Source organism: Rhinolophus sinicus, chromosome 17 (assembly GCF_057876585.1).
Source record: "Rhinolophus sinicus isolate RSI-liver-muscle chromosome 17, RSI-T2T, whole genome shotgun sequence".
Lineage (NCBI taxonomy): Eukaryota > Metazoa > Chordata > Mammalia > Chiroptera > Rhinolophidae > Rhinolophus > Rhinolophus sinicus.
Window position 1 is genome coordinate 164,223,930 of NC_142517.1, and position 25,596 is coordinate 164,249,525.

A 25,596-nucleotide genomic window follows, 5' to 3' on the forward strand; every position below is an offset into this window, starting at 1 on the left:
CCAGCCTAAGTCAATCACTCATCTACTTTCTGTCTCTATAGATTTTCCTGTTCTGAACATTTCATATAAATGGAATCATACAATATGTTTTCTTTGGTGTCTTGGTTTTTTTCCTGGGCATAATTCTTTTGAAGTTCATCTGTGTTGTAGCATGTATCAATACTTGGTTCCTTTTTATTGCCGAATTGTATTCTATTATATGGCTATATCACATTTTGCTTATTCATTCACCAGTTCATGTTTTTTTTTGGGTTGTTGCCACTATTTGACTATTGTGAATAATGCTGCTGTGAACATTCATGTACAAGTCTTTGTGTAGATATGTTTTTTATGGTAATTCTGTGTGTAACATTTTGAAAAACTACTAAACTTTTTATATTTCTACCAGCAATGTGTGAGAGTTCCAAGTTTTCCACATCCTATTTTGTCTGTCTTGCTGATTGTAGCCATTCTAGCGGATGTGAAGCGGTATCTTGTGATTTTGATTTGTATTTCCCTAGTGACTAATGATACTATCTTTTCATGTGCTTGTTGGCCATTCATGTATCTCCTTTGGCAAAATGTCTATTCAAATCCATTGCTCATGAAATATTTTTGGGTTATTTGCCTTTTTTATTATTGATTTGTAAAAGTTCTGTATATATTCTGGTTGTAAACTTTATGAGTCTTCAGGAATCTTAACTGCCATCACTATCCTCATCGTCACCATCATCATCAGCTGCCTGGATAGAAGTCCAGGTGGTGTTTGACCAGAAAAAGATATATTCTCATCATTCTCTAGTTTCATTTGGGCTCCAGTGTTGGTTGTGAGGGGAGATTCTGCCCTCTACTAGATTTCTTGAATTTTCCGTCTCTTTTGCTTTCTATCCTCTGCTTCCCAAATGGCAGGATATTAGCATCCATTTGCCTTAGATTTTAATTCTACTATATCATTCATTCGTGGCCTTCACTTTGGGTCATTTTAGTTTTTTGTTTACCACTTTGTTATAAATAAATGGGTGGTTGAAGATATTAATGAGGGATTTGTGGGCTATGATTTATTTATCATGGGCTCCACGAGTTGACTTTCATTTGGCCTATGGAAGATATTCACTGCTGTATGTAATTTTTTTTTCAGTTTTATGTAATATGTCGACCAAACAGAATTAGGCCTTGTTATGAATCTATGATAGAATCTTTATTTTCATAGTCATATAGACTCCAGTATTTGCCAGTTTTTAACTTGAAATATTATAAAGGCAACAGATATGGACATAGGCCACATGGTACTACTCAAATCTAAGTGCTTTAAAGGCAGTTACTTGATTTTCTTTATAATTCCATCTTTAGTTCTTAGAATGGGGTCTGGCACCTTCTGTGGGGGCAAAATACATATACATTCTGGGAGTATTTATTGAATGAATGCTAAAACAGATGTGTAGAATGTGGCTAAATTTACTTTCTAAAATGAGAGCTATGTACAATTTAGTATACGTATTTATATACAACAAGCAATAAATAATATACAGTGGATTCTGATGACAGTCAACAAGTTTCTTCTTGGTAAGGAGTGATGATAACTTGTAGCCGAGGAAATAGTTCTGGTGTGACTCTTCTTCCAGAGTCTGGGAATCCCTTTGTATTTTTGTCTGACGCTTCTCCAGTCTGTCCTAGAATGTCTACTTCCTGCTTCGGGGTGCTTATTTCAATCTAGGGTTGTCTTTAGTCTTTGTATCTGTGCTTGCTTGCAGTATATTCTTTAAGTCACTGCTATGACCTGAGTTTTTGTGTCCCCCCTCCCCCAAATTCATGTACTGAAATCCTATTCCCCAAGGTAGGGCCATTAGGAGGTGCTTAAGTCTGGAAGGCAGAGCCCTCACGATTGGGATTAGTGCCCATATAAAAGGCTCCAGAGGGCTCCCTTGCCCCTTCCACCGTGTGAGGACACAGTGAGAAGTCAGCAGTGGCCTAGAATAGGACTTTCACGAGAACCTGATCAGATTGGCGTCCTGATCTTGGACTTCCAGCCTTCTAACTGTGATAAATAAATTTCTATTGTTTATAAGTCACCCAATCTGTGGTATTTTGTTACAGCAGCCCAAATGGACTAAGACAGTAGCTTTACCACTAATGTTACAAAATGTTACCTGCCAGATTTTTAGGTTTATGGAAATGACAGTGTTACACTGTGCTTCTCCGTTTTCCAACGTGAGCCACTTTCTGACATGAACATCGATCTCTGACTGTTGAGGTGATGGCAGATTGGTTTTAAACTCCTTCTGTGGGAAGACTCACTTCCTGCTTACACATCCTGTGTAATACCATTAAACATTCCCTGTGAAGCAGTAGCTAGGGGCATCATTTAATCATTTCACTATCAGTGTTTTTTTGGTATATAGTGTTATTTTTGATTTGTACTGTATTTGCAGGTTGAATTGCTGTTGAATCTAATATATAGCTCTTAAAATTCTAGATTTGATAAAGTCACATGTCATCATATTTTAAGTCCAAATATCTTCAAAATCTATTTTAAATGAAGCCTTCAGCTCATGACTGCCTAAAACTTGATAGGTTTTGAGACTAATGTCTGTATTGGTATCACCGAGATCATCAGTATAGTATTTATGTCAAACTAGTAAATTTATTTCCTTCTTTTGTCTGTGTCTTGCAGTAACTTGTCCATGTTTAGGAGCTGCCAAATGCTTTTTGAGCATTTTGCTATATTAGTTTTTGCATTTACACCTTTGGCAGAAAGCCATCCAATCTTGGAGATAACGCTACACATGTTTCCTACTGCTTTTGTATAACACTGTCTACATCGTCTTTGGGAGCTGAAGGCATGACATCTGTGAGCTTTTGGAATCAAGTTGCCTAAGGATAAACTGGGTTTGACTTCATTAGTGCACAAATGATAGGTTTGTGTAGAGTTATTATAGCATTAATCAATGTGATGGATTGGAAATATGACAGTACTGAAGCAGCATATAATATTAGTGCCTATTATTCTACAAATTATATCTTCACCTACATTCTTATGCCAGAGGACTCATACATTAAGAATGCAAAACTTAAAAAACAACAACAGAGGGCACTTGTTTTCGTGGCCCTTCTCTTGTCCTCTTAGGTTAGATCATCAAGAGATGGACTTAGGAATTAGACTTGTTAGATCAAAGCATGACCTTTCATACTGTGAAATAGCATGAGTTGAATGGAATAGGTAGATTATCTGCCACCAGAATGACTTATCATCCAGCTTGATATTTGGGAGAATACTGCAGGTAAAATGTAGAGTCTTTAAGAGATCTAAGGGTATACATATGTGAATTTATTGGCCAGTGGCCATTACTCTAAAAATTATAATGGATTAGCAGTAAAGAGTATTTTTTTGCTATATTGTATTGGTTGATAAAGCTTAAAAATAGTAGGTACCTTAAAGATAATTAAATGAGAAACAAATATGGTTTTTTGGGGGGCGCTGTGGGTGTTGCTTTACGATGTGTGCATTTCTAATACTAATTTATTTAATTATACATTATTTAGTTTGTCTTATGGCTTTCAGATGTCCAAGCATATGTTTCCTCTCTCTTTTTTTAAAACTTTGTTCTCCAACATAAATACTGTTAGGAAAGGAGAAAGTTTCTTTGAAAAAAATTAAAAACACTTGTTTGGATTAAGAAAACTCTGCACTCCACTGAAGACTGAAAGTTTAAGAGGCATCTCCTTTGCTCCTGGTAAAAGAGATACTGGATGTAAAATAGTCACTCTGCCTAGGCAAGATTGGAAAGCAGGTAAAGGACTAAGTGGGTAAAAGACTTAATAACTTTAATTGGATACAAACTTACTTATGTGGTCCTCTGATATTTGCTTTATCTTTAGATGTTTATATCTATTAAATAGGAATATTTCTTTATAAAAATGATAGGAACTTTTATGGGTCTTTTGCTAGGGAATAAGAAGTCATTCTAATCTAAAGAATGAGTTAATGTAGGTCACTAAGAGTAGTTTAGAGGGTTACTGCTTTGGTGTGAAAATGATACCATAGTTTCTTATTGTGTTTATTCCTGAAAGGTGGGTAGTTTTACTTTGGAGCTCTCGTAATAAAGATACTAGCTTTAAGTGATATTTAGACCCCCCTCCAAAAAAAAATTCTGCTTAATTTGAATTTCATATTTTAGCATATATTATTGTAAATGCCATATTCAGTTTACAGTGGTTGAGAGGCCAAGTCATTAATAAATAATCTCAGGACCATAGGACTTTTTCACATTCTAGGAACTTACTGGAAATAGAGATAAGATACTGACATAATAATAGAATAGAGTAGAAAGTAATATATGATCTAAGACAAGTACAAACTGCTATGGACAGTATAAATAAAGGAGAAATTAGATTTGTTTCGTTAAAAAAGCTTTGATGGAGCTAGCATTTAAAGTTGGTCTGGGAAAAAGCATAGGGTTTGTGCTGGTGAAGGAATATTTTGAACAGAGGGGAACAATTGGAGCAAAGTCATGAGGGTGAGAAAGTATGAACTGTATGGGGGAAATTTTAAGTACTCTGGTAGGATACGAAGGTCCTATTGTTAGGTAGATAGGTAGGCAGGTTACCCCCGTGTCCCCCCCCTCCCCCGCCCGACCCCCTGCCTTCTCCGCTCCATTAATTTGTGTGTTTTCTTTCCAAGCCTTTTCTGTGGTCAAAAAAGATGATTTCACTAAAATAGAGGAAGATTCTTTTTTGGTCAAGGGTACATGAATAGCTGGGTTTCCTGCTAAAGCTTCAAATAAGTAGTTATTTAATTAGAACAGTGTTTTCCAAAGTGGGGTGGAGTGTATACACCCTTATTATGCAAGACGGTCCTTTTGAAGTACAGGAAGAAAATATTGGAACTTGAATTTCAATTTATTTTTAACTCTACTTTCTTTTTTAGTGTGTGATTTATTAGCTCAGGAATACCAACCATATGATTTCTAAATCTATTTGGCCCTGCATACTCGAATATTTTATTGATGGGGACACGAGATTTTAAAAAATGGTGGTCCCTGGGTTAGAGTTACAGAGTGTGGAAAGGAGAATAGTGAGATTGTCAGATGATTTGAGGGCCTTTTGTTAGTCTTAGGAGTGTTACAACGGTAATAACCAATGACAACTATATAATTTGATATAAAACAAACAATTTCCAGTTTTAGGGTCAGTGCATAGGTACGTTTATAGAATTAGATTCTGCCAACTATTTCTGGCAGCCATTCAGTATTTTTACAGTAGTGTTATTGGTTGTAGTCTTGAAGTTCTCTGGGTCACGTTTCCTTTTTTGGCCGTGTTCTGTAGTTTCCTTATCTTCCCTGCTGTATTCTTAGCCTAAACATAACAGAATAATAACAATAATGATATTGATAATAATAAAAGAAACATTATTTAGCCAACATTTACTGATTGCCTGTTAGGTGCTAGGTTCTAGGGATGAAGTGGTAAGCAAAAATCAGACATGAGCACTAGATTCATGGTGCTTATGTCCTAGTGGGGGAATTAATCAAATAGTCCTCAAACAGATGGAATAATGTTGACTGTGAAAGTGGTACAACGGAGTGTGCATGCTATTTAAGCTTGTAAAGAGAGGCTTCCCTGAGGACATGACTGGCTACATAATTTGTAGTGCCCAGGCTAAGATGAAAATGGGAGGCCCCTTGTTCAAAAGAATTCCAAGACTGTGACGGCAGAACATTAAACCAAGCGTGGAGTTTTTCTAAGTGCAGGCCTTGTGCAGCTGCTCAGGTTGCATGTCCATGAAGCTAGCCCAGTTTGCGGAAGTGATGCTTGAGATGCGAGGACACACTAGAAGGAGGGGAAGATTGCTCGAGGGCAGAGGAAACAGCACAAATGAATCGCTAGGGCAAGAAGGAAAAAGGTGCCTTCAGAAACTGGGTGAAGGCCGATGTGGCTGCAGTACAGAGTGGATGGAGTGGAGGTACGATGGGTCCAGAGAGGGAGAGAGAGTGGGGTGTAAGGTCAGGTTGAGGATTCTGATCTTTATTCCAAGAGCCTCACAGACTATTGATGTGTGTTAAGCATCAAGTTTACTTTTGGTGAGCTAGTAATACCAGTAACTTGAAATTTACCAACATTGGACCACATTTTCGCTCAATCCACATTTCCTACCAGTCTCCTTTTCAGAAACTTTTAGACTTCTATATTTATTTTAAGGCTGACTCTTCCCCATGGCAGGTTTACAAAGGCACTTCATATCAGGGAGTGCTTATGATGGTAGAAATTGATAATAGGGTAGGTGAGTTATGAAATTTTATCACTGTTGAATTAGTCTGGTCTAAAACATTTAAGGTCAACTGAAAAACTCAAGAGATGAAAATGTTCTATTGTTTTAAAATGATGTTTCCTTTTAAATGCTACAGATTTTTAAGGCGTATTGCTAGCACTATAATTCTAAATTTTTAATCTGCCTCTTTTACACGTGGTCAGGAGAAAGGGTGGGGATTGACTTGCCTGACCTTGGAAAAGGAGTGAGGAAGAATTTGTACTTTGGGACTTTGTCTTTCACATAATAGGCATTCTCAATAAAAAGGCTTTAATTAATATTCCCCAAACCAGGAAATAGGTTTCATACTTTGTTATGTGTGAATGATAACATTCATGATTCATGGGCTTCCTTATGAAGGCAGTTACAGAGCTCATTTCCTAGAAACATACCTGCAGGGTTGATTTGTAGATCCAGTGCCACGCCATACAACTTAGCGTTTTCACTTTTGTCACATTATGGAATAACACGCTAGCATTTCTTGTCCCATGTCATGTTTAAAACGTAATTATTTGAGCTGGTTTCTGTAGGTGATGCATTTAAATCAGTGATGTTTGTATACTCGGAGCTTGCTCGTGGGTGTGAGAGGCGGCTGATCATTCCCTGCCTCTGCTACCATTTCTTGTCTCCTGATTTGTGGGTGCGCTGGAATTCCCAGCTGCTAAAATAACATGGTTATATAGGTTTCTTGCCGCCTGTTGGTTTCTCCTTTTTAAATGGTAGGCTCTATTTGTGAAGATAACATCACATGTTTTGGCAGTTAGTTTTTGAGAGTTTATTTTCAATAATAATTTCTGAGTTGGAACATAGTTTGTATCTTGGATCAAGAAAAACACCGCCCCCCCTCACCCTGTTTCCAGCTTTAGGTTCTTAGTAACAGCTTTCAGTATTTGTAGGCAACTTTTTTTTTTTTAAAGATTTTTTTATTGGGGAAGGGGAACAGGACTTTATTGGGGAACAGTGTGTACTTCCAGGACTTTTTTCTAAGTCAAGTTGTCCTTTCAATCTTAGTTGTGGAGGGTGCCATTCAGCTTCAAGTTGTTGTACTGAATTTCAGTCTTAGTTGTGGAGGGCGCAGCTCAGCTCCAGGTCCAGTTGCCGTTTTCTAGTTGCAGGGGGCAGAGCCCACCATCCCTTGCGGGAGTCGAGGAATCGAACTGGCAACCTTGTGGTTGAGAGGACATGCTCCAACCAACTGAGCCATCCGGGAGGCAGCTTAGCTCAAGGTGCTGTGTTCAATCTTAGTTGCAGGGGGCGGAGCCCACCATCCCTTGAGGGACTCGAGGAATTTAACTGGCAACCTTGTGGTTGAGAGCCCACTGGCCCATGTGGGAATCGAACCGAACCGGCAGCCTTTGGAGTTAGGAGCGTGGAGCTCTAACCACCTGAGCCACCGGGCCGGCCCCTGTAGGGCAACTTTTTTATTCTTATTTGTAGTCAGGTAATATGTTGCAAGATTTCTTTTGCTTTCACATATGTCTATTGTATTAGATTTCGAGAATCCATGGGAGTGATGATGAATTAACTTTTAACTGAAATTACTGTTCATATGAGAACTCTCTGATATTACAGAGTAGTGAAGTGGTTTCTTATTTATCAAAGAACACTTAAATTATATTCAGCCTGTATTTAATGCTATGTATATGTTATTCCATTGTTTTGAAAATTTATAGTCCATGCCTAGTATGTAGACAGCTAACCAAAAATTAAAATGACCATAATATTTAATTGGAACACACTATTACTTTAGCATAGTTGATAATATTAAGTTCAGTAAAACTTTGATTAGCCAGAATATTTAAGGAATAGGGTGGTAGGTTTAATCAAATATCCCTTTTCTTTCTTCAACACACAATTAATGAGCACCAGCTGTATGTGCAGCATGGTACAGTACAGATGAATACTCACATCTGTACCATCAAGGAACTAATTTCAACATCTTTGAAGTTTTTGTAAATTTTATTCCTGTGCTTTACTGCTTTAATAAGATTAATACAATGCATATAATTGAATCTTTGGTGATGTAGGATCTTATAATGAATGAAACTCATTGTATTGTTTCTAATACAGATGTAAACGATGTAGGTGTATGCTGACCATACAATTTATCCTAAAAGGTTACTTTTGAGTAATTCGCTGATGTCAGCTTGTTTTTGTTTCCCTGACTTTTATTTTAAAAACTATGTTACACAGGTTAATTGGGTTCTTACTGAAATTTTACTTTATTAAAAAGTTTATAGTAACATATAATAAATATTTAGTTTCACTGCCTTTTTGGTACGTGAGTTGAAATTCAGTAGCCTTTCATACGGTACATGTGTAATATTGTGAGCGACGGCATACAAAACTTCGTATGGTCCATTATCTTCTTAATGATTTCATGCTATTATTCCTAAGTGTGAGTTTAATTTTGTGTCTCCCAAACCAAACCAAAAAATACCATTTATAATTTATAATACTACTACTATGTTTTTCTTTTCATTCTAAAGTGTAAATAAAAGCATATTAACCTCCCCTCACCCCTTGGACTGTTTTAGTGCATCTTAAATGATCAGTCATAAGGAAAAAAAGCTTCATACATATAAATTTCTTTTAAAAAATCAGCTAGAATTGTATATTAAAAATAATTTGTTGCTATGTCACAGAAATTGGATTAGTTTAAACACAATAAGAAAAATACCAATTATTATCAAATTTCATATATTTAATTTACTTTTTTGCTGAGAGCAAATATAATTACTGTGCCCAAATTGGTGATTTTGATATTTTATGGCTTTTACAAAGAAAAATTCAGCAAATTATATCCTGTATATTCTATCAGTGGAGACATTGCTTCTTAAGTACAGTTGATTAGACAAAATTCAAATCTAGTACTTTTTCCAATCGCTGGTAGGTTGTTAATGTTCTCTGTGTAGCTAGCTAGAGTCTCTTCTAGATGAAAGATTAAGAGGCAAGGTCAAGCAAGCCTGGCTTCAGGACTAAAATTAGCTTTAGCAGCTTTGACCTTGTAGGTACTTATTGCTTCATAATTGCTGCTCCCCTTTGCTGTTGTGGGGTGTGATGGGGTCAAGCCAATGACATGTTCTAGACTACAACTGGATTCCTCTGGAAGTTTCCATACTCCCAGCTTATGAGGCAAGATGCACAGGCTGATATACATATACTTGATTCTTTCATGCGGTGTTATCTGTTTGAAAATTTAAAAGTTTACGGTAAAATATTATAAATATTGTTTCACTTTTTTTTATAGTGAATTGAAATTCACTATCTTTTTCTATGAGTAACATTTTAGATATGTTTATGTTTGAAGGCGGCTAAAGGAATAGTAGCATATAGGCTGTTTTATTTTTTAAATTCTCACTTTTGATTGGGCAAGATGTCTTCCACCTCCTCCCCATAAAAAAACAAAACACAAATTACCACCAAACATGGATTGAAAATTATTTAACCTACTTATACAGGTTACCAAAGGAGCTAAGGTAGTGTGATTAGTTGCCATAGTAGTTAAGGTAACCTTGGCAATTCACTTTAAATGCTCTAGGCCAATGTGCTTATTAATTTGGTTATTCATTTGTTTTTGCCCTATATGCCTAACTATCACTGCCTTGTTTCCTCAGCTGCAGAACCTTGGCCTGAAAATGCTACATTATATCAGCAACTGAAAGGTAGGTACTTGTTCACAATTAAAAATGGCTTTGCGTCAAAATATATTTATTACAAAAAAAAAAATCCCTGAGTAATATAATTTACTGCAGCGAGAACATAAAACATAAAGAAAGGATTCCCTTGTGTAATTTGTCGAAGAGATTTTGCCTAAACTTGTATTTGCCAGTGTAAACCAACTATTCACGGCCTATAAGGTCCTTAGTTTATTATTGACTCATTATATTGCCTGCTGTAGGCAGTGTAAAATGATGTGGTTGCAGGAGCAGTTGGCAGATTTACTGCACCAATAGCTGACACAGCAGATTTTTGAAGCCCTTGGTAAAGTGGGCTCTCAGTAAAAAGGAACTGTTAAAATGTATAGGCTAGGATGGTTCAGGCTCCCTTTAGCAGCTCTTCATATATCATCAGATCACATTATGGACCCCATTTGGGGCTCAGCAGCCTGCTACAGTTGTCAGAAGACTGCAAAGTAATGAAGACTAATAGGCAGCAGCCCTAGTCTTCTAAGCATGGAATTTTTATTGCAGCGAACTTGTCATCTTTCTTTTGTGTGACAGACCTAGACATACTGTGCAATATTAACTGCAAGCTGGTTTTATATGATTTTGAGTGGTTTTACTTTTAACTAGAGAGGTTTGAGTAGATACATATAGTACTTAATTGTAATGAAAAGAAGAGGCATATATCTTGAAAACTTGAAAAATTAATTTGTTTTTAAATGAGTGATTTTAATTACATATTGCTGATAAAATGTGATAAATGATCAGTTATAGAGAAATAGTCTTGTTTTATCATTACTTACATACAATATAATATAATCAAAATTATAATTACACAATAGCATTGACATAGAACTTCATAATTATGTTAGTGAACGGCTATATCTTTTCTTTTTAAAAATAAAAATATAGGTGTATTTTACTTGTTTAGCAATCATACTGTTGACTCACACCTTTCATTGTATTTCCACAGGGGAGCAAATTTTGCTTTCTGACAATGCAGCTTCTCTTGCTGTGCAGGTAAATATATAAATAATGTAATATTTTTCACTTTGAGTTGCAATTTACCCCCCTCCCCAGACAGTCTGATACAGTACATTTAGAATTTTTCTGTGTGATTTACCATTATCAATATAACATCTCTTCTGTGAAGAGTAACTTGATTATGTGATATTGTTCAGCTAATTGTTATCAGTATATAAAATAAACAAAAATCTTCATTATTCATTCTTTTTTATAAAAATCATATATATGTTAGGCACATTCTGTTTCTTAGAACTTGTTCTGCTTTTGATTAGATATGATGGTATTGATCTTTGGGGGTGATATGTTCATTTATGGACACAGAATAATTTTCTAACTTAATTGTAAAGATTTATGCACCACATATTTTTAAGCATCATTTTCTCATTGTACTCATTCTAGCATTAATTCATTTGGTAATCTTGAAGCAGACATACTCCTCTCTGGTAATTTTTTATATACTTATTGATTACATTAGTGTCTATTATCCTCAAACCACTTATTGAATATAATAGCTCTTTAAGTTGTATATCACAGTTGTATAATCCAAAAAAGATTAGTGGCCCTGTAAATTTTAAACTGCACTATAGGGAGAATAGGATACTTGGGGATTTTTTTTGTTTTAAAAAAAGAGAAATGTTTATGTAGAATATAGAATTATAATTATAATTATTCAAACATTTTACATACTGAGCTGCTGTTTATATAGTTAGCTTACATAGCTTGACTCACAAAGAGAGGTTTATTGTCCAGTACCTAAAAGAGAAATCTAAGACATGTGACATTTATTGGAGATGAGACTGAGCATCTTGAGTACAGAAAGAAAGAGAAGAGGAACTGAGCTTTTGCCGTGTTCTAGACAACGATGCTAGGCACTTGGTCATTTCATAGTTTTTTTATTCAACTTGGTATCATTCTCTGGGCTTAATAACTATGTCTGATGCATAGTATGTTGATCAGTACATTTGTGTTGTGTTTAAGGCAGGGAAAGAAAGACAGATGAGAAGAAATGTGCCGGGCAATGATTTATTTGTGTGACTATCTATGAATATCTTTAAGTTTCTTTCTTTTTAGATTTATATCGCTTTACCAAAAATATAAATTGTTTATTTATTTACCTTGATTTTATCTTTGGGTACTAGTATTATAACTATTGTATTTTCGTATGTTAACTTTTGAGAAGCAGAAATTCTCAGTTGGTTATAGACAATAAATACGGACTTTATACTTCAATTTTTTTAATTTAAAAATATTTTAAAATTTGTTTATTTGTTTTTGGTGAGGGGGATAGAATTTAAGTTTAGCTTTCAAATACTAATAACATAGTGCTTAGCATATGGACCGTACTCAGTAAATGTTGAATGAAGGGTTTATAAGTGTGATAAAAGCAATCTTGCCTGATAACTGATAGCACCAATAAACTATTTGCTGTGTATAAAAGAGTATTTTCAATTTTTACGTCTTTGAAAAGATGGCTTAAGGTACAGTGAATATTTCAGTTGAAGCACTAATTCTTAACCCTTTTTTAATTGCCATTTTTGGGATAACGCTTTCAGGATTATCCACACAGTCCAGTGCACACACACAAATAACATACCGAGACTATTCTGCATATGAAGTTTATTGATCTCCCTGCTGTAGCTATCTGGGAATCTCCTATGAAGAGCCCCTAAAACTAAAGAATAGTAGTTTAGGAAGTACTGAAGTAATGTGCACCAAGTAGGATGGTATTTTGGGTAATTGTTCTTAACTAAGGGAGATTTCTACCTCATAGTGGACATTTGACGGTGTTTGGACATTTTTGGTTATCACACCTGTTGAGAAGGGTGCTGGTGGCATCAATTGGTGTTAAACATCTTACAATGCGCAGGACAATCCCTCCACAATAAAGAATTATCCAGCCTTAAATGTAAATAGTGTCAATGTTGAGAAACCCTGCAGAAGATGGTTTAACTAATTTTCAGTATAAACCAAGGTATTGGTGTGTTAACTGATTTAAAAAAAAATTGTTTCAAATAATCTGTGGAAGGAAAGAAAAAAAATCTATGTACTTTATTTAGCAACTCTATTTGTATGGTTCCTATTAATTTGCTTACTTACCATGGCTTCTCAAATCATAGTTGCAATTAAAAATAAAACCAGAGAAAAAGAACCTTTTAAAATGCAGAATTTTTCTTAACCATTTTCAATTTTTTTGTTATCCTACATATGTCACTTAGATGATAAATTAACCAGCATTTATTAAAAATTGTTGGTTTTCTTCAATATTCTTTGGCTTGACAGCTGATAGTAGCCATGACTATAAATGTGACTCTTCCAGATATCTGATGTAAACTTTATGGAATAATTTTCATCTATATGGTGGACCAGTATCCATTTAGAAAAATCAGTTAAATGTATAAAATTGATTAAAACAATGTGACAGGTATCCATAAGCTAGATATTTTATAGAAGATACCAGACATCAAACATCAGATATTTTAATAGTCTGCCAGTTAAGCCATCAAGAAATTTAAATTTTACTTACCACATAGACTTGGCATTTATTATACACCTGGAACTAAGTGGTTAGATCTTTTTTGATTAGAGGAACCTTTATGATTTCAGTTTAAAAGAAAATAAATTTTTTTTCTCATGGTTGTTATTTCCTCTTAGGTTTGTTTTCCTTTCTTCATCTACAAAGTATTGGTATTACAAGTGTTTTCCTGGTCATAAAATCATCTTGTATGTTGAATATAGTGAAGTATTAGTGTAGTGTGTTCCTCTGGTTTCATATACATATATATGTGTGTGTGTGTATATATATATACACACACACACATATATACACATATATGTATATATGTGTGTGTGTATATATATATATATATATATATATATATATATATATATATATATATATATATATAATGTATAATGTGGACCATATATGTAGTTTAAAATTTTGTAGTTGCCCCATTAAAAAAAGTGAAAAGAAACAGGTGAAATTGATTTTAATAATATATTTTTACCCAGTATATCCAAATGTTATCATTTTAACATCTTTTAATACAAAATGTATTAATGGGATGCTTTACCTTTTTTTTTTTTTTTTTTTTTTTTTTTACTAAGTTCAAAATTTGATGTGTATTTTACACTTAGAGGACATCTCAATTTGTGCTAGTTACATTTGAAGTGCTCAATAGCCACATGTAGCTGGTGGAAATACAGTATGAGCAACCACATATGAACTCTACAAGTTTTCTGCAAAAAATATTTTATTTGATTTTCTTCAAATGCTGCCTTTTATAGCAGATTCCACAAATGAAATGGGCAGCTGGGCTCTGTTCCAAATACAGCATACCTTAAACAGAACACTTTGTTTCCAGTTTCCTTATCTGTAAGATATAATAGATGATGGAAATGTAATAGAAGCTGCCTTATTGGGTTCGTGAAGATTCAATGTGTTAATACATATAAAACACTTAGAAAAGTACCTGGCATATTCTAAATATGCAATGAATGTTGGTTATTATATTTTTCTCTCCTGATTCTTATACAGAAGTACTCATAATCAAAGTCAGCAGGAGTAATGGAAGCTTGCAAGCTTTATAATGCCTAAAAACACTGAAGTAGTTAAAATAAATGTTAGATATAAGAATTTTTGGGCGGTGGCCGGTTAGCTCAGTTGGTTAGAGGGTGCTCTTAGCAACAAGGTTGCTGGTTCCATCCCCACATGGGTCCCTGTGAGCTGCGCCCCCTGGAACTAGATTGAAACTTGATTTGGAGCTGATGGGTCCTGGTAAAACACACTTGAAAGATAAAAGTTTACAAAAATTTTTGAGGGGACATATTTGAGTTTGTGTGAGTATTAATAATTTTCGTAATCATGCTTTCATTCCATACCCCCAAAATATTAATATTGAATGCTTTAATTTAAACAAAATATTATTTTAATATTGAATAAGATTTGTTTTAAATTGAATATTTATTAAATGCTTTCATTGTAAAAGGCACTCTACTGAAAACGTTTATATAAAGTGGCTTATGCAGTCTTTACCATAACACTACTAATAGGGTAGTAATACTAACCTAATTTTAAAGATGTGGAAACTGAAGCTCAGAAAAGCTTTAGTCAAGGTCATAGCCCACAAACTGGAGGTAGACAGTAGTAGCATTGGTTGAATGCCTGCCATCTGCTCATCACTGTGCTGAGCACTTAATTCTTATTAACTCATTTAATCCTTACAGCAACTCTATGAAGTAGGTATATTATTATAATATAATCCCTATTCTGCAGATAATGTTAGTAAAAATAGCAATAATGATGTAGCTAAAATTTGTACTGCACTTACTCCGTGTGCCAGGTTTTGTTATATGTACTTTAGGTATCATATCATAGGTAATACACACAGCAATGCTGTGAGGTAGGTGGTAGTATTATTTCCATTTTATAGATTAGGAAGTTGAGGCAGAGAGGTTAAGCATTTGGCCCAGAGTTATATAAGCAGCACTTGGCTGAGCTGGAATCCAGACCCAGGGAGTCTGAGTTGAGAATCCACACTCGTAACACTTTGTTGCATATCACTTCCGTTCAGTGACATAGAATTTTGAATTTTTATCCAAAAATAATGGAAAATTAATTTAAAACTCATTTCTGACATTTCCTAGCAAATTATATCTTACAATTTATAGATTACATTAAGATGTGAAAGATAAACGTGTCTCAGTTTTGGGATCTTTGACATGTGATAAAGACAGTCTCCTATATTATGAGTTATTGTGAAGCTCAAGGTTGGTAATAAAGGGGAAATTCTTTTGAAAAAAGGGAAACAAATATAAACATGTGATGATATTATATGCTGAATTAGTGCCTATTTTGGCTTGAAAGATTTACGTACATGTTTTGTTAATGTCTTTATATAATAAAATATTACTTTCTAGTCAGTTTTAGAAAAGATTTCTTTTAATATAAATGAAGCTAATTTAAAAAGAAGCCTGTTTCCTTTTTTTTTTTTAAATTTGGGTTAATCTATTGTAAAAGTTTGAATTTATTTTTAGAGAGTGGCTCAAGCTTATGATCATTATTAGAATGTTGCATGGAAGAGTAATCTTACTTTTTACGTAGTGTTTTACTTCAAGAATAACAAGCTCAGATTAAGGGAAATATCCCTATTCATTTAATATTCTCATTTCCCCTACTCTTTGTGCATAAATACTTTATCTCTAAAAATGAAAGGGAAGACAACAGAAAATAACTATTTTCTTTCTGTTGAATATTTTGTATCATTAAAAAAAGTCAGCATTTTTATAGGCCCCATTCATGTTGGCCATGAACACTAACATGTCAGATCTGCTGATAGATAGTTAGCTGACCCTTGCTTTTTCTTTTTAGCAAATGATGCTTTTTAGGTGGACATACTAATTAACGGTTAAATGGTAATATCCTAATGTAGAGATTGGAGAAGAGCAGAGGGAGGAGTAGCTCTCTCCTTTGGGGCTGCAGGCCAGTTGTTGCATTGAAGAAGCAACTGTGATTATCAAAGTGCTGTATAGCCGCTGTAAACTTGTCATGGCATTCTGGTGGCCACAACGCACAGCTTACCTGCAGAATTTTGGAGAAAATGATTTTGAATTTTCAGTTTGGTTGGATACATTTTTACTTTAAACAAGTTGTTCATGGTTGTATGCAGTTTTTGTCTCAGTTAAACCTGATACGAGTACAAGTAGGATGATACCAGTGGATATATTTTAATAGAGAATCAGTAGAATACTATTTTATGGAAAACATTTTAAAAATTGTTATAACTTTCTTAAAGTTTCATAAAGTGTAAAATTTTAGTTTTTTAAAGTTTGTTCATCCCTCCCACTTTGATCATCCTCTGCAAAATGAGGCTTCTGTATTCACTTTCAGGATCAGGATCAGGATCAGGAGAAGGAAAGCTAAAGGGTAGAGAGAATTTAGGGAACATTTATTACATAAGGGGACTTGGAAATTCCTTTTCAGTATTCTAAAATGAGCATAATGGAGGCTGCAGAAGTTTTGTTGATACCATTGAGTTTGAAATCTTCAGATAGAAAGTCTTGTCCTTACCACCTTTTGCATACCAGAAGTATTAAAGCATTTTTCTGATTTATGCTTATAATCCCTGGAATGACTTAAATACATAATATGTGACCTTTAGAAAAGATAACTGTGAACTTAAATTGCAAGCAGAATGTAGCAGATTAAAAAATTCTCATTATTAATCTTAATCCCTCAATACATAAATGATACGTTTATTAAAATATTTAAATTAGTCTTATTGGATTTGTGAAAATGAAATATATTCAGTATAGAATTAGGTGGTATTAGAGTTGTCAGTTTTAATAATTAGTCATTTTTAGTAATCAGTGAAATAATTTTAGTAATTAGTGAAAAATGGTTGGTTATATATGGTAATTGTTTGCCAATGTAAATATTAAACTTAGCAAAAATTCACACCTGTAGTTCTGAGAGATTGCAAGTTAAAATATCAACTGAATACTTTTCTGCTTAAAAAGTAAATAGCAAGCAGGATTTTAAAATTTGTTGCTGTGAAACAGAACAAAGCTATAGCTGTAAGATGAAAAAAATGACAGTCTATTTTTTAAACAGAAAAAGGCTAGAATTTTTCATTATTAGATATACAGTATCAACATAATCGATCTAGCAGCATTATATTTGAGCAGAAAACACACTTAAACTTGAGGCCATACACTACCCTGTGTGAGTGAAACATCTTTCATATAGTCCTAAGATGAAATTACCCTTGAATGAATAGCATCTTCATTTATCTTCAAACCTTTTCTGTGCTTTTAGTGAGTCTACTCTTTCAACATTCTACAACAAGAATTACATTATACCATTATACCAGAGTACTTCTGCAGTGTGAAATAGATTGGTTTGGAAAATGAACCTGGCTTTGCTATAAATTACATTCCCAGGTATAAAGGAATTTGTTATTTTGTTTAAAATAGTCACAAATGTAATTAAGGTCTTAATTTATGTTAAACTACAAATATGGCTATTACTTTAACTGGATTAGGTACTTAATCTGTCACTTCAAGAATGATACCTAACACTTTTCATTTGTAACCTTAGATACATTATTTCAATTACAGGGTCTGTAGCTGTTTGATATAAAAATGAATTATTTTGTAGATAGATTTGTTCATGGTTTTTAATTTTAAAACATGCCTCTTCAGTAAGGTGGAAAATAATTATTCAGTTGTTGTCAGATATTCCTTTGTGTCTTGGTAAAACAAGATACGAATTAAAATTCAGAACCATTTTCATTTTGTGTCCTGAAAATGGCATTGCATGCTTTAGAATAGTCCTTAGTGAATCCTTATATAAAATATTTCAAATTTAATTATGAAATGAATAAAAGCTTTTTCTTAAAGAAGGAAACCTGAGGTCTGACTGAAAATGGATTATTTCCTATCTAGAATTTGGATAACTTTGTTAATGTGATTTACATACATTTAGAAGCTTTATTTATGACCCCTTAAATTTCACAATATGAATCAGTATAAAGCATCTAATCTTTTAAAAACTTTTATTAAAGACAATTCCTGAAAATTTTGAATTATTTTTATATTTTTATTGGGAAGCAATGTTAATTTTCTTGCTTAAGGGCAATTAAAGAGTATTGTTATGTATTTTACTTGTAAGACAAATGTTCATTTTTCTTTTGGAATAAAGAAAAGGAAAGAAGATAGTGCTGCACATTGGTAAATGATTCAATACTGAATTAACATTAGTTTATTAAAATGAAGTGAATACATTTTATATCCCTGCCATCTACTATTTAGCTTACCCTAAGAATTAAAAAAAACATTTTTGTCATTGTTATTTTTCTCAATTGGGAATATTTATTTCATCTGTAAATAATCAAACTTTAAAGCTTTCATTATAGGACCTCAGAAAAATAGTTTCCTTTCTTTATTCCCAGGTTGTTCATTGAGTGCCAGCCACATGACTGGTATTGCATTAGGTTTTTTTTGGGTTACAAGAATTATTCTTTCTGTGCCTTTGCCTAGTTTATAACTCTTTTACATAATTTTGACCCTACAATTTTTATTTGTATTTATTCTAACAGGGAAACTTGTATTTTTTCCTATTCTGGTTATCTTTTTTTGTTGCTTTCTTTCCGAACGTGTTTTTTTCCTACAGCTGTCAGAGGTTGATGTATCTAAAACTGAGTGAAATATTCCAGGAGTAGTTTTCAAGTGAGAGTTATATTAAGGAAGGTTCTATTCTCTGATGTGACCTGTCTTCATATGTGCTCGCAATAGCATTTCATGTTTATGGTAACAAATTTGCTCTATTTAAAGCTTTCTATGCTTATTGAATTGTTTCTGATGATTTCTGCATAGCTATTTTTTTAAGTAGAATTCTTATTATTGTTTTCTAAAACATCTTGTTTATTGATATTTGTAACTTTATTGGCTTTTAATTAAAAAACCTCTGAATTTAACAGGAGTTATATCTAATCTTTTTTTATAAGGTAATGTCTTTTTTTTTTTTTTTTTAAGATTTTTTTGGGGAAAGGGAATAGGACTTTATTGGGGAACAGTGTATACTTCCAGGAGTTTTTTCCAAGTCAAGTTGTCCTTTCAATCTTAGTCGTGGAGGGTGCCATTCAGCTTCAAGTTGCTGTCCTTTCAGTCTTAGTTGTGGAGGGCGCAGCTCAGCTCCAGGTCCCGTTGCTAGTTGCAGGGGGCGCAACCCACCATCCCTTGCGGGAGTCAAACTGGCAACCTTGTGGTTGAGAGGATGTGCTCCAACCAACTGAGCCATCCGGGAGCTCAGCGGCAGCTCAGCTCAAGGTGCCCTGTTCAATCTTAGTTGCAGGGAGCGCTGCCCACCATCCCTTGCGGGACTCGAGGAATTGAACTGGCAACCTTGTGGTTGAGAGCTCACTGGCCCATGTGGGAATCGAACCGGCAGCCTTCGGAGTTAAGAGCATGGAACTCTAACCGCCTGAGCCACCGGGCCGGCCCTATATCTAACTTTTTAAAGCAGTGAGCTTTGGTCCCATTAAATAACAATGCTAATTTTTGTTGTAGTTTACTAGTTTTATATGAACTTAGGTATGTTTGTATTTATTATTATGAGTATCAGTATCCATTTAAGCAACTTCTTACATCTGTATTCTGTTAGGATCCTTCAGGTTCTGCCAGGGCACTTAACCAGTGACAGTTAAGGATTGGGACTGTGCTAATGGTTTGTCCAGTCATAAGAGTGATACGGCTTACGAGTCAGCCACAGAAAGTCAGTTGCTCTTAAGGATGGTAAGGATAACATCTCAATGAGGCTTCATCTTCCCTGTGCAAATGTAGTGACTAGGGCAGGCCTGTTATTGGCTAACGATGTTTCCTTTCAACTGGTGTTGAGCTCTTTTTACCATTTTCTGCATTGAGTATTTTTAACTACCCTTTTAAAATATATATCACAATTAAAACAAAGGATATTTGATATTTTAAAGGTAGATTCTACCTTGCTTTGTCAGGAATCGTCATATTTATTGTTTTCTGTAAAAGAAATGGATGACTTTTTGGCTTTAAATTTAATTTCATTGATTACCCCCCACCCCCAGATTTCTTTCTGTAATATAGTACACTTCTTCATGAAAAGACTTGAAGAAACTAGATATGCATAATATTTGAGATGTTTTGTTTGATTTGCTCACTAATGTTATTCTGCTTTTGTACTTATGTTAATTATAAGACTTGAGTGTTTATTTTAAATCTCCTGAAGATTGGGCCATAGTTGCTGAGATTTTAAAGGACTCCTGCTGACAGTGGCTCCTTCACGTAAATTTTCAGAAGATAATACTGCTCTAGTTGGATGGCTTTCTTAGCTTTCTGAAGCTTCTTATTTTAACCATGACTTTTCATTTGGTGGGCTGTAGATGCAGGAGATAGAAATGACCAAAAATAAAAACTGTCCTTGATTGTGTTTTTATTCTGTATAATATCTGTAGCTCTACCCATTTCTAACACCTTGATATTACATACCTTCAGGAAAGTGTTGGCAAAGATGATATTGATTTGTACATATTTCTGTCACTTGTGTCCACAGAAGAGTCCACAGAAGACTAGGCTTCTCAAAGTTTCAAGAGAACCTGCTTGTCTGCTTTTAAATAAATATTGTACCTTAGCAACTCCAGGCCTTTGAAAAGAGAGCAGAGTTGCCTGCTATTCATTTCCTTTCAGAAGTCTAACAGAAGTGACAACTAGAGAAGAACCCTAAAGACTCCTGCGTCCCCCTCCTCCTACCAAAACATGCTCAGCCTACATTTTTTCCTATTTTGGTAAATTGGCAGTTGCATCATTCTGGTTGTTTATGTCAGAAACTTTGAGTCATGTTTGAAGTCTCTTTCTTATATCCATATCCAGTTATCAGCAAATCCTTTTGGCTGTACCTTAAAAATATAGCCAGAATCCAACTTCTTAACCATCTCTAGCACTCCTAACTCTGGTTGAGGCCATTATCAATTCTTGCAAAATTCTCCTAACTAGTTTTCCTTCCTCCACTCTTCTGCTCTCTACAACCTAATCTCTGTAGAGCTGTTTGTAATACTTTAAAATGTCAGTCAGATTCCAGCAGTCCTCATCTCAACACCTTCTCGTGGTTGTTCATCTTATTCAAAGCAACAGTCAGAATCCTTACAATTATCTGTAAGTCCAGCATGATCTCCTGGTTGTCTCTCTGATCTCATCTCATCTCTTAACCACTCACTTCCTTTCTCCCCCACATCACACTGGTCCTATTGCTATTCCTCAAACACGCCAGTTTAAGCACAAGACTGCTTCATACCTTTGAACTTGGACAGCTCTTCTCTTAGCTATTTCTCTGATTTAAAACTTCTCAATGAATGTTATTTCTAAAGAATTTGGAGTCAAAATGTATAATCCTTTTATATTTACTTTTTCCTTTCTCATAATAGCAATTGGTGACATATTGTACATCCGTTTTCGTTTGGTGTTAGGAATTTTAGAGTGAAATTTGCTACTCATGTTAATGGACATTGAGTTGTTCCCAATATTTGATTATTATAGCTCAAGCTGCTATGAACATCCTTGTACATGTATGTTAGTGACTATATGCCTTATTTCTTTTTGGTATATTTCTAGGAGTGGAATTGTTGGCTGATAGAGTAGGCATATGCTTAGTAGTAGATATTACCAAACAAACAGTTTCAAAGTGTATGGATTGATTGATTTACACTCCTACCAGCAATGTGTGAGAGGCTTAGCGCCAAAAAATACCCCAAAAATAAAGTCCACTGTTCCACTCTTAACCCACCCCAAATCCTGATACCCACAGACAACCACTTTGAATCCTTTTAGCTATATTATTTCCCGTGGTATTTATCTCTATTTTTAGGTAAGATGCTTGTGATGGCCTTTCATTTTTGAATATTACATATACCTATTGAATTCCATTATGAAATTAAGCAGTACAGCTTTCCTCCCCCTCTCCTTCTCTATCTTCCCAATAGTTCTCTCACTTTTTTGGCTAAATTAATATTCAGAGTTTACACTATAATAATTAGAATGTAAACATTGATCCCAGCTTCTTTGTTCAGTGTACTATCAACATATTCTTTCTATATGATTTTTTTTCCTGTTGGGTAAATAATTGCTTTATTTAATTCATTTGGGTAGTTTTGAACTCTTTGTACTATAATACTCCTCACAAAGGTCAGACACATCAGGTCCTTTTTTTCTTTTTCTCTTGGGTATACTACCTCTGAAGCCCCCTTCTACTTTAGTTGGAGCAATTCCTTTCTGGCTTCAGAGCTATTTTCTTATGCTCGTCATTATCCAAGGAATTCTTTTTGCTTTTCTTTTATGTTCGATCCCCTATTTTCTGAGTCCCCTATATTCTTCATTAGCTTGCCTACTGAGAAAGAATACATGGGAAATAACATTTTAGAGACCTTGCTTGAATGATACTGTTTTTATTCTATCTCCACACTTGACTAATACCTTGGCCATATGTAGAATTTTAGGTTGGTAAGACTTTTCCTTAGAATTTTGAAGACCTTGTGTTATCGTCTAGCCTTTAGAGTTGCTGTTGAGTCATTCATTGTCATCTGTTTGCTCAGTTCGTTGTTTGTTTCTTTCCCCCCTTCCCCTCTCCCTTCTTCTCCCCTCCTCTTTTCTCTGCCTGGATCAGATTCCTTACCCTGTCTGTACCTGTTATCTTTAAATATTATACCTACTTCATAGGATAAAGCTATTAATTATTTAAGTACCTTGCATTTAGTAAGTGCTCAATAAATACTGGCCATTATAATTTTTTTTTGATGTATTCTTCTCTCTGCATTTTCTGTTTCCTCCCAATTCCTGTGTGTGTGTGTGTGTGTGTGGGGGGGGGTTGGCTCTATATGTTTGAGGATTTCCTCAAATATCTATTTATCTCTGCTAATAATTTATATTTAAGAGTGAAGTCCTACAAAGCTGATGGGGAGAAGAGGGGCTTTTGACATGTGGGCATCACTTAGACCAATTGCACAGTGAGCTGCCATTTTTGTTGGGCACTATCCCATCCCACCCCACTTCCACCCCCAGTAAAACCATCAGTATTTGTAGGCCTTTTCTGCAAAGGGATATCCAGGAAGGACTTAATTTGGCTGCCAGTGTTTGGAAGCTGAGAGGGAGAGTGGTGCTGTAGGTCTCTTCAGTCAGTGTGTTTACTGTCCTTTCACCTCTTTTCCATGTGACCCCCATACCCATCCATGGTGTCCCCTGTTGTGCTTGAGTCTGGAGTCAGGAGGCTTTCTGGTTGGGTTTCTCCAAAGACTGATCCTTTGTGTCCTGCCAGATTGCGGGCAGGTCAGCTGTCTGATGTTTATACAGACTTTCAACCAATCCTCGTATTTTTATTCCTTTATTTCACTTCAGCCTTCTGTGGTACTTGGTTCTTCCAATTTTGGAATACTCCTAGTTCTGTGATAGGAATATATTGATTTTGTCCTCCCCATGTTCTTAGGTTTCAGCTTCCTCGACCCTGCTGCATCGGCTTTCCATCTTACAAAAATGGGTTGACATCTGTGGTCTACTTTGGTCTCTCTCCCATTCTTTGTGTCTGGGTTTATACATTTTCTGTTTCTTCACTTTTTTTGAAGGGTCGCAGAGATAAATGTGTAAGTCAGTACTTCATATTTAACTAGTTATCTGTGATCTGGTATTACTTTTTTTCCCCTTTTTAGGAAACAAAAAATATACCAACACCCCACCCTTCAGTGATTTTTTTTTTTTTTTTTTAAACATTGAAAATTTAATTTTCAGCCATGCTGAGCGGAGCGCCTGCCGGGAGCCGGGTGGGAGCAGAGCCCGAGGCCCGCGAGCGGGGAGATGCTGATGACGATGGCGTGGGCCCCGCGCCCCCAGCGGGCGGCCGTGGAGGAGGCGTGCCAGGAGCTCTCCGTCCAGCGCTGCGTCATCTGCAGCTTCGTGAGCGATCGGGCCGCCACATTCCCGCGGCGGGCTGGGTGTGGGCTTTGAGAGATCGACCCCCTGCACTTGGTCCAGTTTTCAAAACATGAGGCTCCGCACACTGCAAGGACCGAGTGCTGAACTCAGATGAACTCCATGAGCTGTGTGAAGGTCTGAAGCCCAACCACAGGAATAAATATGACTCGGTGCTCATGGTTACACGAGTGACAAGTTCTTCCCGGGCGTGGTGGTGGACAGCATGCGGGACCTGAAGCGGTAGAACTCCCGCTGGGTGTACACGTGTGTGAGCCGGTGATGGGTGACGGCGAAAGCTCTGCCTGCGTTCCACAGGAGCTCCTTGTTTACAAAGAACAGGTGGTGCGCGTTGCAGACATTGTTAACTCCCATCCAGTTCTAGGCGGAGATACTGAGTGGCAGAAAGACCCACACAAGGAAGAAGCGTCAGCGGTGAGCACGTTCTGCACTCGAGGGGCCCCGCCACCGTGGCCATCACCAGCTCTGCCCGGCCCGGCCCTGCCCACGGGCCAGTGACTACCTGCTTCTGCGTGGGAGCCAGAGGATTCAGCGCCCCAACGGCCCTGGTGCTGGAGCGCATCCACGTGACATGGCACAAGGTGGACGCCGTCTTGGTGGGCACCTTCGTGGGACCTCTTCACTGCCATGTGCCTCGGCGTGGACACACAAGCACCCCAACAATCTCAAAGTGGGAGAAGACCATGTTAGCCGTGCACCGTGATCTTCAGCAGAGCCTGAGGTGTGTGGAGGCCCAGGCTGGGGGAGGACAGAAGCCCAGCCCGGCCTCGCTGCAGCTCTGGGTGGGCCGGAGTAGAAGGAACAGCTGGTGCTCCAGGTCACCGTGCCCTGCGGGTCTCGTGTGCCCACCTCCTGACGCACAGCGAGCGTGTCAGTATCTCCCTCTTTGTACTGGTGAAAAATGTAACATCTGCCTTAGAGCTGTGACTGAAACTTGATACATATTTTTTCTTTTGTGAGTATCTAGTATCACCTGGTCTTAAGTGTGACAATGTGCTGGTTGTGCACATTTTTAAAAATAACAAAAGTGATCACAAATTTGTAATTTGGAAACCAGCTCCCTCTCCTCCCCCAAAAGACTCCTGGAAAACCAGCTCTGTGGTCACCGTCTCAAGGGCA

The 25,596-nt window shown here is 36.0% G+C and overlaps 1 protein-coding gene and 1 pseudogene across 5 annotated transcripts in view; both read left to right on the forward strand.

Annotated features, from left to right (window-relative positions):
- MTX2 (metaxin 2) overlaps positions 1-25,596 on the forward strand; it is a 56,554-nt gene that overhangs the window by 13,034 nt on the left and 17,924 nt on the right. For 2 of the 5 annotated variants that reach the window (XM_088794462.1, XM_088794461.1), the window contains exon 1: positions 24,925-25,432. Coding sequence is in view for 1 of the 5 variants with exons in the window: in XM_019739340.3 (XP_019594899.1) it covers positions 9,901-9,948; positions 10,922-10,968 (95 nt within the window). In the remaining 4 variants the exon portion in view is untranslated. Of the gene's footprint in view, positions 1-9,900; positions 9,949-10,921; positions 10,969-24,276; positions 25,433-25,596 lie in introns of those variants that run through there. The other 3 variants (XM_074338403.2, XM_019739340.3, XM_088794463.1) reach the window with 3 other exon arrangements.
- Positions 24,343-25,415, forward strand: LOC148754875 (pyridoxal kinase pseudogene; annotated as a pseudogene).